Here is a 14,727-nt window from a genome sequence, read left to right as displayed (position 1 = left end):
CTGAGTGTGACAGTGGCGGCACCCTAACCCCCTGATCGACCCTGCTCTGTGGGTGATAGAGGGCGGCTCCCCAACTCCCCTATCTGCCCTGCTCTGTGCATGACAGGGGGGAGCTCCCCAACCCCCTGATCGACCCTGCTCTGCATGACGGTACGGAGCCCCACCCCCCTGATGGGCCCTGCTCTGTGCGTGACGGGGGGGCGGGGGGCAGCTCCCCAACCCCCTGATTGGCCCTGCTCTGTGTGTGTGACGGGGTGGTGCCGCAACCTCCCCATCGACCCTGCCTTGAGTGTGACAGGGGTTGGTGCCCCAACCCTCCAATCGGCCCTACCCTGAGCGTGACTGAAGGTGGCATCACAACCTCCCAATCCGCCTTGCTCTGTGCATGACAGGGGGTGGTGCCCCAACTCCCCAATCGGCCCTGCTCTGAGCCCGACCAGGGGCTGCACGTAGTGATTGGGCCTGCCCTCTGCCACCCGGGAGCAGGCCTAAGCCAGCAGGTCGTTATCTCCCAAGGGGTTCCAGACTGCGAGAGGGCACAGGCCCGGCTGAGGCACCCCCCTTTTCCCCCCTCCCCCCGAGTGCACAAATTTTTGTGCACCGGGCCTCTAGTCATTTTTATAAAGCTCAGAAATAACTAAACATAAATCATATCATAAAACTGTTTTTAAAGGCAAAGTAGTAATAAAATTTAGGATAGTGGTCGTTGCCTCTGGCAGAGAGGCATGGAGATGTGATAGTAAAGTCATGTGCGGCTATTCACTTCGTTATGCTTTATACCATATGTCATATGCATCAAATAAATAAAAATTAAAATACATTTGACCCTTGAGCAACACAGGCTTGAACTGCATGGATCCATTATACATAGATTTTTTTAATTAAATATTTTTTCTTTAAATCGTGTATTACATGAACTTTTCTCCCTTTGAAACATCTTTATATTCCTCAGATAATTCCTGCTACTCTTCCTCCCACTAATTTACTTAACTTCTCCTGGATTGGGTATTTCTCTGTCACAGAGAGTACTATAATCACATTAACAAAAAGCATTTTATAAAATTTAATACTCATTTTATCTAGGAATAGGAGGAAAATTCCTTAATATCTATTAAAACTTACAGCAAACATTAAACTTAATGTTAAACTTTGGAAATAATTTTACTAAAGTCAAGAAACGGGCAAGAATGCCTATCACTTCCTCTAGATAATTGGTTACTTGTGCAATACAGAAGGAGACACCTATAGGAATGTTCATTGCAACATTGTCTAATAGTGAAAACTTGTAGTTCATATATATATATATATATATATATATATATATATATATATAATAAGTTGTGGAGTAAAACAATGAAAAACAAGTGAACTAGAGCTACTTGTATCTGTAGTTAAATCTCAGTGTTGACTAATAAATAAGGTGGTATATGATGCCATTCACACTACGGGCAGAATAGTACCATATGTTTTTATGGAAATATAAGTATAAAAACATGGGAATAACAAATACAAAGTTCAAAATAACGATTACCTCTGGGGAGAGAGAAGGGAATGCAAGTAGGTGGAGAAACACGGTCCTTCAGCTATATTTGCAGTATGTTACTTCTTAAAAAGAAACCATCTGTGGCAAGAATGGCAGTTTATGATTCATAAAACTTGAGTGATAGGTATTTTGTTTGTTCGTTTGTTTGTTTAAATAGGTAAAATGAGCAAAGGTAGAAAATAAGAACAGTGGTGCTCAAAGGATTTAATCCTCAGACTAGTCCTAGGAAGTAGGTTAGTCCCATTTGACAAATGAGCAAACAGACTTAGAGAGGTTCTATAACTTACTTCAGCTGTAAATTGCAGAGCTGGGATTTGAATCTAAGTGGCCACATTCTTAGGGGGATGCAAGAGAGGAGCACATCTTATTTCTAATGCACTGAGCACAGGGATTCTTTTATTTGTGTCTTCTGTAGGAAATGATCCGGCTAGATGAAGTCCCCAATCTGAGTTCCTTGGTATCCAATTTCGATCAACAGCAGCTTGCTAATTTCTGCCGGATTCTGGCTGTCACCATTTCAGAGATGGATACAGGGAATGATGACAAGCACACACTTCTTGCCAAAAATGCTCAGCAGAAGAAGAGCTTGAGCTTAGGGCCTTCTGCAGCCGAAATCAACCAAGGTAACGTCTCTAAACTCTCAGAAATTTAAGATTGTAGCTCTGAGACACCTTTCTAAATCATGTAGCTTTTTCAGTATCTCTAGAGCTTAATCCATGTGAGGGTGTTTGTTCATCATTGGAGGGCAAAGTCTGTAGTATTCATCAGATTTTTGAATGGATCAGAATCTCAAAAAAGTTAAGAATCATTGTTTGTCAAGAGTCACAAAAACCTGCACTTTTGATGCACTAAGTCTCTCTGGGCCTTTATTCTATAGGTTATGCGCACGCGTGTGCGCGCACACACGTATATACAAGATTATTCATTGCAACATTGTAATAACAAAAGACTAGAAATAATCTAAATGTTCATTAACAAGAGACTGCCTAGTTTAGAGAATATTTATATAATGGAAAATTATGTAACTTTTAAGAAAAAAGAATGAAGGAAATCTCTATATACTGATATAGAAAAATCTCCAACGTGTATTAATGGTAGAAAGGAAAATGCAGAACTGTGTGTATAATACTTTTTGTATTAAGGCAGGGAGGGGGGACTAATATCAATGTATTTGTTTGCTCATATGTAGTATGCATAAACTGAAAGCATACACAAGAAAACTAAAGTGGCTACCTGTTAGGCATGGGTGTATTATTTTATGTATGTTTGATTTTAAACCATGTGGATATATTGGTTATTTAAATAGAAAAAAAAATACAATTCTAACTCATCTACTCCATCTGTTGCTTTTTGGTAGCAAAAGAACTCTGTTCTATTGTCCTGGCCTAAGCAGGTTTTGGGGGAAATTAGGCATATATCTGTTTGGTCATAAGAGTATAGATGATTTATATTTGAACTAAAACGTTATGTCTTGCCCTAGACGGTTTGGCTCAGAGGATACAGAGTCGGCCTGAGGACCAAAGGGCTCCAGGTTTGATTCCAGTCAAGGGCACATGCCCAGATTGCGGGCTCCATCCCCAGTGTGGGGTGTGCAGGAAGCAACCAATTGATGTGTTTCTCTCACATCAATGTTTCGTCCTCTCTTTTTTTCCCCCTCCCTTCCACTCTCTCTAAAAATCAATGGAAAAAATATCTTCGGGTGAGGATTAGCAACAACAACAAAAAAGCTAGTTCTAGAAATACAGTTGATTAAAAAAAATCTCCTGTTTACCACAGGGTTAACCAAATAACCAAGGTAGAATAATGAAAATTTAACATTAAAAAACAGCAGTAGGAAACTACAACCATTTTACAGCAACCCTAATGATGCTTTGAAAACAATACTCTGTTTCTAAAGTCCAGTTGACTGGATGAGTGCATTCCCAGGCCTATCTCTGCAGAATTGCTACATGCTACCCAGCAGCCTTCCTTCTAAATACTGTGTCTGAGTCTTCTACCAACTCCACTAATGTTCTGGTTTTAGTTATGAACATATGACTATAGATCAGTGGTTCTCAACCTTCCTAATGCCGCTACCCTTTAATACAGTTCCTCATGTTGTGGTGACCCCCAACCATAAAAATTATTTTCGTTGCTACTTCATAACTGTAATTTTGCTACTGTTACGAATTGTAATGTAAATATCTGATATGCAGGATGTATTTTCATTGTTACAAATTGAACATAATTAAAGCATAGTGATTAATCACAAAAACAATATGTAATTATATATATGTTTTCCGGTGGTCTTAGGCGACCCCTGTGAAAGGGTCGTTCGACCCCCAAAGGGGTCATGACCCACAGGTTGAGAACCGCTGCTATAGATGGTCATAACTATACTTGTAGGTTATTAAGGAATGTAGTTCTTTTTTTAAGACAAATTAGGAGGCAATTTTAATCTAGTTGATTTCAGTACATCTTGTTCAAGTGGTGAATGAGAACAATGAAGAGCTCTTCAGATAAAAATCAGAATCCTAACATGGCCTAGAAGGGTTTCCATGATCTGACTTCTGTTCTGGCCTCGTAATTATACAAGTCCCAAGATCTTTTTTAAAAAAAATTAAATTCACATAACATACAATTCATACAAAATATGCGTTTTTAGTATATTCAGATATGTATATGTCAACACTAATTTTATTTTCATTACCTCAGAAAGAACCTGTATCCTTCAGCAATCACACCCCTATTCTCCATTACACTCCCCTTCCTCAACTCTGATCCCGTCATAAACAACCATTAATCTACTATAGATTTTCCCATTTTGACCATTTTATAAGTAGAATCATCTATGTGATCTTTTGTGACTGGATTCATCTATGTTGTAGCATATATCACCATTTCATCCCGTTTTATGGCTAATATTCCATTGTTTGTATATGTACCGGTAATTTGCTTACCCATTTATCAGTTCATGGACATTTGAGTTGTTCCCACCTTTTCTTTTCTTTTTCTTTTTTTAAATTAAATCTTTATTGTTCAGATTATTACATTTGTTCCTCTTTTTTCCCCCCATAACTCTCCTCCTCCCAGTTCCCACCCCACCCTCCGCCCTCACTCCCCACTCACTGTCCTCATCCATAGGTGCACGATTTTTTTTTTTTAAATACATTTTATTGATTTTTTACAGAGAGGAAGGGAGAGGGATAGAGAGTTAGAAACATCGATGAGAGAGAAACATCGATCAGCTGCCTCCTGCACACCCCCTACTGGGGATGTGCCCGCAACCAAGGTACGTGCCCTTGACCGGAATCGAACCTGGGACCCTTGAGTCCGCAGGCCGACACTCTATCCACTGAGCCAAACCGGCCAGGGCAATAGGTGCACGATTTTTGTCCAGTCTCTTCCCGCATCTCCCACACCCCTTTCCCCCCCAAAAATAGTCAGTCCATTCCCTTTCTATGTCCCTGATTCTATTATAATCACCAGTTCATTCTGTTCATCAGATTATTTATTCACTTGATTCTTAGATTCACTTGTTGATAGATGCATATTTGTTGTTCATAATTTGTATCTTTACCTTTTTCTTCTTCTTCCTCTTCTTAAAGGATACCTTTCAGCATTTCATATAATCCTGGGTTGGTGGTGATGAACTCCTTTAGCTTTTCCTTATCTGTGAAGCTCTTTATCTGACCTTCAATTCTGAATGATAGCTTTGCTGGATAAAGTAATCTTGGTTGTAGGTTCTTGGTATTCATCACTTTGAATATTTCTTGCCACTCCCTTCTGGCCTGCAAAGTTTCTGTTGAGAAATCAGCTGACAGTCGTATGGGTATTCCCTTGTAGGTAACTGAGTTTCTTTCTCTTGCTGCTTTTAAGATTCTCTCTTTGTCTTTTGCTCTTGGCATTTTAATGATGATGTGTCTTGGTTTGGTCCTCTTTGGTTCCTTTTGTTTGGGGTTCTCTGTGCTTCCTGGAGTTGTAAGTCTATTTCTTTCACCAGGTAGGGGAAGTTTTCTGTCATTATTTCTTCAAATAGGTTTTCAATATCTTGCTCTCTCTGATCTTCTGGCACCCCTATAATTCTGATGTTGGTACGCTTGAAGCTGTCCCAGAGGCTCCTTACACTATCTTCGTATTTTTGTATTCTTTTTTCATTTTGCTTTTCCGGTCGGGTGTTTTTTGCTTCTTCGCTTTTCAAATCTTTGACTTGATTCTTGCGCTCCTCTGGTCTGCTGTTGGGAGTTTGTATAATATTCTTTATTTCAGTCAGTGTATGCTTAATTTCTAGGTGGTTCTTTATCACAACATCGAGGGTCTCATTAGATTTCTTGTAGATCTCATTAAGTTTATCGGCAGTTTCTAGAAAATTATTGAAAGACCTTAAAAGTGCGGTTTTGAGCTCTATATCCTCCATTTCTGTCATGTTTCTTTGTCTCCGCATTTTTTATGCTTTCTTGGTGCACCCCCTTGTGGTCTTTGTGCGCAGTCTTGTTGTAGTTAAGCCTTGATTGTTGTCGGTAATACTGGGGGGATTTGACCTCCAGGCCAACTGGCTATGAGAATCAGCTGTGTCTGTGGTGGGAGAACTTCTGTGCTGGATCTCTAGGGCGGTGCTAATCTAGCCTTTGCCTGAGGCTATCCCTCGAATGCCTCTGTGCAGGGCTTGGGCGGGGCGGGTCCCAGGGGATCTACAGGGCGGGCGGAGGGAGCAGTTATGGCTGCTCTCAGTCCTGTCCCCAGAGGCTCTGCCTCTCAGAGTCCCAGCAACTGCTGCAAACCTTGGAGAGAAAGCTGCCCTCGAGTTCCAACCGATGCCAGACAGTCCCGCTTCTCCCGTTTGAGTCTGGGTCCCTAGAGACTCGCCCAGAACTGGAGCTCAGGGCCTGAGCCTCCCTCCCGATTGAAAACGACAACCCGCCCTCAGCCGCCAGCCCGCTCCGCACGCACCTCCGCACCTTAGTATTTCACTTCAGCACTGCGCCTCCTTTGAGTCTTGGTATGTTTTTCTCTTTCCTCCTAGTTGTAGAATTTTCCCTCAGCCAGCTTTCCTGTGGTTCTGGGTGATGTCCATTCCGTCTTTTAGTTGTATTTTTGAAGTGGTTGTGCGAGGCAGCATTCTCCGGTGTTTACCTACGCCGCCATCTTGGTTCTCCCCCCTCACTTTGGATTATTTTGAAGCAAATCCCAGATATCATAAAAATTTCACCTGTACATATTTTAGTGTTTCCACAAGATAATGACTCTTTTTAAACTGAACTCCAGTGCCATATTATACACTACCAAATTAATAGTAATATATTGATATTATGAAATATTTATTAGGTTTGAATTAGATGACACGTTTGCCTGTTTCAAAAAATCTGTAGTTTCAAAATGGTGTTCATTGAAAAGTTTCCCTCCCACTCTATTCCCATTGGCCTAATTCTCATTGCCTTCAGCAGCTGCTATTTTCTATCCTTCCTGGAAGATTTAATGCACATACAAGCAAATATGTAGATATTAGCCTTATTTTAAAGAAGGTTAATGATATTGACAAGATTTGAACCCAGATTTCCCTGCTTTCAAAGTTTATTATGTTCTCTTATGCTGATCAGGATTTCCATCTTACTCATAGGAGTTGAATAATTATCCAGTTAGAGGAGTTGGGTTAAGAAAAAAAAAAAAGGCTTAACTGATGATCAAAAATAGATCCAGAGACATAGAAGCATCGAACAGACCATCAAAACTCAGAGGAAAGGCAAGGGAGGGTGGGAAAGGGGGGTAACAGTTCAACCAAAGGACTTGTATGCATGCATATAAGCATAATCAATGAATACAGACAGTAGGGGGTGAGGGCACATCCTGGGGCGTGGGAGCAGCTGGGGAGAGGTCAGTGGGGGAAAAAGAAGACATATGTAATACTTTCAACAATAAAGAATTCAATTTTTTTTAAAAAAGGCTTACCTTTTTTTCTTCCTGCCTTTTTGCTTCCCTGTACTTGCTTATTACAGGAAAATCAAACTATATATAAGTAGTTTTAAAAGAAGCATTTATATGCACTTCTACTCAGAAACAACGACAGTAAATGCCTTAGAACATATCTTTTCTTTATGTACATATTTAAAGAAGTAAAGTTTCAAATTTTTTTTTTTTTTATTGCTTAAAGTAATACAAAGGGTATTACATATGTGTCCATTTTTCCCCCCCGCCCTAGACAGTCCCCTAAGGTTCCAAATTTTTTAAGAAAACAGACCCAAGCCGATACTGTTTAAGTAACATTTAAGCACCTTTTTGTAAGTAAATTTAAACATCTTTTGGAGTCACTGTATAGAGAGGTATGTGTCATCATTCTTAGTGTCTGTGTTGTATTCTGTTGTTTGAATATATCATATTTAATCAATATGCTATTGAACATGTAGTTATTTCTTTTTGTTATTATAGAAACCATGCCACTGAACATCTATGTACAGCTGTCTTTGTATTATATAATTGGTTATTTCCTTATGGTAAATTTCCGGTAATAGACCCATGACTCCAAGACACACAGATTTAAGGCATAAGTTATTCTAATTTATATTTCCACCAGTAGATATAAGAGAGTGTTTTTCCTTGCATCTACTAAAATTATGTGTTTCTATAACTTTATTACTATTTTACCGTTGTTTGGTCTTTCATTTTAAAGGGAGACTGTGGCTGAATAGCTGCTGTCATGCAGGTGAGGTGCTGGTAGCTTGTTCAGGGCTTTAGAGCTGGTCTCTGTTTTGAACATTTCTTCTTCTGTTCTTTCTTCTGCAGCGGCCCTTCTCAGCATCCCTGGCTTTGTTGAGCGGCTTTGCAAGCTGGCAACTCGAAAGGTATCAGAGTCAACGGGCACAGCCAGCTTCCTTCAGGAGTTGGAGGAGTGGTACACATGGCTCGACAATGCTTTGGTGCTAGATGCTCTGATGCGAGTGGCTAATGAGGAATCAGAGCACAGTCAAGGTACTTGCAGTGGGTCTCCTGAGAGGTGGATTCCTGAAGCCATTCTTGACCTCTTTTCCAAAGAGGATAAATTGAAATTTGCTCAAACTAGAGTTTTTCCTCAGGGAATCCTAGAGCATGATTATTAAGATTATTTTGCTAGCTAGTGACAGAAATATCTTTGAACTCCCTCTAAGGCAGCAGTTCTCAAGCTGTTGGTCGTGACCCCTTTGGCGGTGGAATGACCCTTTCACAGGGGTTGCCTAAGGCCATCCTGCATATCAGATATTTACATTACGATTCATAACAGTAGCAACATTACAGTTATGAAGTAGCAACGAAAATTTATGGTTGGGTCACAACATGAGGAACTGTATTTCAAGGGCCAGAAGATTGAGAACCACTGCTCTAAGGGTTCCAGTCTGATTGGAGGGACGATGGCTTGGTAGCACAATCGGAGAGACTGTCTGGAGCCAATAACCAGAGCATTCTTAGGAACCCAAAGAGTTCTTGCTCTGTCTCCTTTTTCTTTTAGTCTTCTCTTTTTTCTTTTCTGATGAGTAGGCTGCCTAGTAAATGTGTAGGGTTCTAGTCTCAGCTCCAGCTACATGGTGAAGGAGTCTGGCCCATCGTGGGTCATTTGCCCAACCCTGAAGCATTTGATTCTGGCCAGCAGGATGGGGTCAGATTGTACAAACCTAGTAATTCTCATTGTAATCACATGCAGATAAAATTGAAGGGAGGAAAGTCTGGGGTGTTATATGGACCTGCCTCCCCAGTGAAACTATAAACAAAACTTATTTTTTTTTAAAAAGTATCTAGATTAGGAAGTAGTAAAACTATATTTATAGATGACATGATCTTTTCTATAGAAAGACCTAAAGAATTCACTAAAAAGCCACTAAACTAGTAAATGAGTTCAACGAAGATATAAGCTTAATTTCAAGATATGAGCTCAATATACAGAAATTCTATTTCTCTACAGTAATAATTAACAAACTAAAATGAAGTTAAAACAATTTCATTTATAAGAATATCAAAAAGAATGAAGCACTTAGAGATACATTTAATAAATGCAAAACTTATACTCGGAAAATTATAAAACATTATTGAAAGAAATTAAAGAGACCTAAGTAAATGGAAAGACATCTCATGTCTTGTGTTTATGGATCAGAAGACTCAGTATTTTTAAGGTAGCAGTACTCCCCATCTTGATCTACGTATCCATCTGCAGATTCAACCCAGTTCCTGTCAAAATTCCAGCTGGCTTCTTTGCAAAAGTGGACTAGCTGGTCCTAAAATTCTATGGAAAAGCAAAGGTTCCAGAAACGCCAAAACAATCTTGGAAAAAAACAAAATTGGGAGAGTCACACTTCATAATTTCAAAACTTAACTGCAGAGCATCAGCAATCAACAGTGTGCTACCAGCATAAACAGAGACATACTAGTATAATGAAATAGAATTGAGAGTTCACAAATAAACCCTCACTTAATATGGTCAATTGATTTTCAACAAGAATTCTAAGACCATTCAGTTTGGGAAACAGTAGGTAGTCTTTTACACAAATGGTGCTGGAGCCATTAGTTATCCACATGCAAAAGAATGAAGTTGAAACCCCCTACTTCACATCATACGTACAAATTAACTCAAAGCCATCAAAGACTTAAATATATGAGCTGAATTTATAAAACACTTAGAAGAAAACAGAATTAAATCTTCATGACCTTGGATTTGGCAATGTTTTCTTAGATGCCATCTAAAGCACAAGCAACAAAATTAAAAATAAATAAATTGAACTTCATTAAAATGAAAACCTTTCTTACTTCAAAATACCCACCATCAGGCCCTGACCAGTGTCTCAGTGGTTAGAGCACTGGCCTGTGCACTGAAGGGTTGCAGGTTCGATTCCCAGTCAAGGGCACGTATCTGGGTTGCAGGTTTGATTGTATGCCAGAGGCAACCAATCAGTGTGTGTCTCTCACACTGATGTTTTTTTCTCTCTCTTTCTCTCTCTCTCACCTCTCTGCTCTCCTCCTTTCCCCCTCCTCCACCTCTCCTCCCTTCCAGTCTCTCTAAAAATCAATGGAAAAAATATTCTCTGGTGAGGATTAAAAAACAAACAAACACTATCAGGAAAGTGAAAAGACAACCCATAGAATGGAAAAACTTTTTTATTTTAAATATATTTTTATTGATTTCAGAGAGGAAGGGAGAGGGAGAGGGAGACAGAAACATCAATGATGAGAGAGAATCATCAGTCGGCTGCCTCCTGCATGCCCCCCACTGGGGATCGAGCCTGCAACCCGGGCATGTGCCCTTGACCGGAATCGAACCAGGGACCCTTCAGTCCACAGGCCGACACTCTATCCACTGAGCCAAACCGGCTAGGGCTGGGAAAATATTTTTGAGGGTAGAGAACATTTTTATAAATCATATAGCTAATAAGGGACTTGAATTTAGAATATGTAAGGAACTCCTACAGCAGTGATGGCGAACCTATGACACACGTGTCAGAGGTGACACGCGAACTCATTTTTTTGGTTGATTTTTCTTTGTTAAATGGCATTTAAATATATAAAATAAATATCAAAAATATAAGTCTTTATATAAGCATAACCAGTGGACATAAGACACTGGGGGGTAGGAGAGGCTGGGGGATTGTTAAGGGCGGGAAAAAAGAGGAGACATATGTAATACTCTTTGTAATACTTTAAGCAATAAAACAATTTAAAATAAATAAATAAATAAAAATATATAAGTCTTTGTCTTACTATGGTTGCAAATATCAAAAAATTTCTATATGTGAGACGACACCAGAGTTAAGTTAGGGTTTTTCAAAATGCCGACACGCCGAGCTCAAAAGGTTCGCCATCACTGTCCTACAGCTTAGTAATAAAGAAGCAACCCATTTCACAATGTGGGGAAAGGATCTGAATAGATATTTCTCTAGAGAAGATATTTAGATAGCCAATAACATAAAAAGATACTTTAACATCATTAGTCGGTGGGGAAATGCAAATTTAAACTGCAGTAAGATATCACTTCACACCCATTAAGATGCTTATCAAAACGACAGATAATAACAAGTGTTGGCAAGGAGCTCTAGCCAGTTTGGCTCAGTGGAAAGAGCATTGGCCTGCGGACTGAAGGGTTCCTGGTTCGATTCCGGTCAAGGGCATATGCCCAGGTTGCAGGCTTGATCCCCAGTAGCGGGTGTGCAGGAGGCAGCCAATCAGTGATTCTCTCTCATCATTGATGTTTCTCTCCCTCTTCCTTCCTTTCTGAAATCAACAAAAATATATTTAAAACACACACACACACAAACAAGTGTTGGCAAGGATATGGAGAAATCAGAACTCTCATTCCCTGTTGGGGGCATGTAAAATACTGCAGCCATTTTGGAAACAGTCTGGCAGTTCCTCAAAAGGTTAAACATAAGAGTTATGTTACCAGAAAGTCCATTCCTAGGTATATACTCAAGAGAAATGAAAACATACGTTTACAAAAGAACTTATACATGAATATTCATAGCAACAGATTTATAATAGCCAAAACATGAACCTATCCAACTGTGCATTAACTGCTGAATAGATAACAGAATATGATATATGATAGAATATTGTTCAGCAGTTTAAAAAATGAAATACTGATACATCGTACAACCTGAATGAACCTTGAAAACGCTGTGCTAAGGGAAAGAAGCCAACAAAAGAGCACATGTTGTATGATTCCATTTATACAAAATGTCCTGAATAAGCAAAGCCATGGAAACAGAAAGTAATTTAATGGATGCCTAGGGCTGAGAAGTTGGGAAATGGCCTGTGGCTGCTAATGAGTGTAGGATTTCTTTTGGGGGTAGTGAAAATGCTCTAAAATTGATTGTGTTGATGGCTGTACAACTCTGAATATACTAAAAACCACTGAATTGTACATTTTAAATGGGTGAGTTGTATAGTATGAATTATTCATCAACCCAAGTACCTATTCTGTGCTGGGGATGGAAAGGGGGTGTGTTGGCCACTTTAATCGGTTTGGTGGAGCTTAAGAGATTGGAGGGAAGTGCAGGCCTCAAACTAGTTTTCCCACCCTCGTCGTTGGGACTTACCTTATTACTAAGCTTTGGCCATTACTTTGGGGACTGTTTCTTGAAAATACCTATCCTAGGGGCTCTTACAAACCTGGCACCAAAGGTTGGCAGTGACTTGGGGAAGAACCTGAGCTGCCTGTGTCTCTTTTTCCACGGACGTTTATTACTGAGAAGGACTTGTATGCCATATGCCACACCTGCTCCTTCCAGAGACATCCTCTCCTCAGTCACCCCCAGGACTCCCTGAGCGAGGTGATGAGGATGCCGAGGCTTTCAAGGCCACACAAGCGTACAGCAGAGGCAGGAATCTACATGATAGCTCTTTAGATTCTTGTCACAGATTAGTTGACTCTTAAATTGTTCCGGGAGATGGGCCAAGGTATCCCAACGTAGAAATTGAGTACAGGAGGTCCTCAGGTTACGTCGGAGATCATGATGCGATGTAACGCGATTTCGCCATAAGTCGGAACCCACCTACATAAGCACCTACGTCACTCACATGGAGCACATACACAGCAGTAATGAAGTGAATCAGTAAAAAACAAAAGAAAGATAATTCCTGACCTTTACTTGTGGTAAATAAATAATAAAAAACATAAAGCACATATATACATATGTCGAAATAACGGAACTTTTTTTTTTTTTAATAAATGGGAGATGGCGACGTAACCACAAAACAACGTACCACGAAACAACATAACGTTGAGTTCGACATAACCCGAGGACTGTCTGTAATTATGGTTTTTCTTCCAATCTGCAGAAAAATATATGAGAATAAAATAGAATTTTCTCAATTAGATTTTCTCCGGTAAATTTTTCTTAAGTCTTTGCCCACTGTAACTTTAGTTGTCATTAAAAGCTTGCAGATTGCCCAGCTGGAATGGCTCAGTTGGTTGAGCGTCGTCCTCTTTACCAAAAGGTTGCCGGTTCGATTCCTGAGTTGCAGATTAAATCCCCGGTTGGGGCACGTGTGGAAGGCAAAGGATTGATGTTCCTCTCTCTCTCTTTCTCTCCTCCCTCCCCCTCCCTTCTCTCTAAGTATGTCTTTGGATGAGGATTTAAAAAAGAAGAGCTTGCAGATTAAAAAGAGAAAAAAAAGCGAGCAAGCATCAGAGTTTGTTTTTTATTTCTATTTAACGTATGTGTGCCGAGCATTGTTTTAAGCACTTCCAATATATTAAATCCTTTAACCTTTGCCACATTGGTAAGAGATAGGTACTATTGCCATTATCTCTGTTTTACAGATGAGGATGGATAGGGGAGCATAGTGACATCAATAAATTTATCCAAGGCCAGCCACCCAGTTAGTGAATGGTAGAGCTCAGGTCCAGACTCAGCAGTCTGGCCCCAGAGTCTTCTGTTAACAATCATCCTTCATTCAGCAACTGGTCTTCAGAATTATAATTTTATATTATTGACATAATATGACTGGAAAAAATAGTTTCAGTCTATAGGATAGAGTAGGTTAGGTTTTTATATCATGATATCAACATGCAGAAATCACCATGACTTCTGCATGCATCTTGCCTGAATATATCTGATGTCCAACCACTGCTCTGTACCATGCGTTTTTCAGTCCAATAGGAGCTTGAAAGGACCTTAGTAAGTAGTTACTGACTCACCTTTTCACATTTAAAACGAGGGCAACTGATGGGAAGTAACTCCTAAGGTCTCCTGACTCCGACCAGTGACCTTTTAAAATAACAGGGACCTAAGAGTGGGGCTTCCCAAGAATCGGGTGGGGGGGTGTTCTTGTGTTCTTATTCAATCCTCAGTCACCCTGGCCATCCACTGTGGCACTACAGTTATTCCCAGTTTACAGAGCTGTCTAAGGCCTAGTGAGGAGGTGACTTGCCCAGCCAGCAAGTTGTAATTCCAGAACCATCAGTCTTTATCACTTCGCTGTACTGCCTTCCCAACACTACACTCCTCTGTGACCTGCGTGACCCATGGAGACTTTTCATTAATTGGGTCATAGAAAAAATTAGGTGGTTTACCTGAAGCCCAAAACACAGTACCTGGAGCATACCAAATGATAAATACTACGTATTTGCTGCTATTGTTACTAACAATGAAATTGGGTGAAATGATAATCTGCTAGTAGAGAATATGTTTATCTGCATCACTAGCAGCAATTGTGATGCCCAGGCTGCCTTAGAAAGATGAACCTTAGAA

The 14,727-nt window shown here is 40.0% G+C and overlaps 1 protein-coding gene across 3 annotated transcripts in view; it reads left to right on the top strand.

The window, feature by feature from the left end:
* TRPC4AP (transient receptor potential cation channel subfamily C member 4 associated protein) overlaps window positions 1-14,727 on the top strand; it is an 81,852-nt gene that overhangs the window by 47,045 nt on the left and 20,080 nt on the right. For all 3 annotated transcript variants that reach the window (XM_081096492.1, XM_081096491.1, XM_081096490.1), the window contains exons 7-8: window positions 1,959-2,166; window positions 8,300-8,485. In XM_081096492.1, coding sequence (XP_080952618.1) covers window positions 1,959-2,166; window positions 8,300-8,485 — 394 coding nt within the window. The remainder of the gene's footprint in view (window positions 1-1,958; window positions 2,167-8,299; window positions 8,486-14,727) is intronic.

Source organism: Myotis nattereri, assembly GCF_964212035.1.
Source record: "Myotis nattereri genome assembly, chromosome: 8".
Classification (NCBI taxonomy): Eukaryota; Metazoa; Chordata; class Mammalia; order Chiroptera; family Vespertilionidae; genus Myotis; species Myotis nattereri.
Note: the sequence above shows the minus strand (reverse complement) of the source record. Positions and strands in the feature narration are given on the sequence as shown.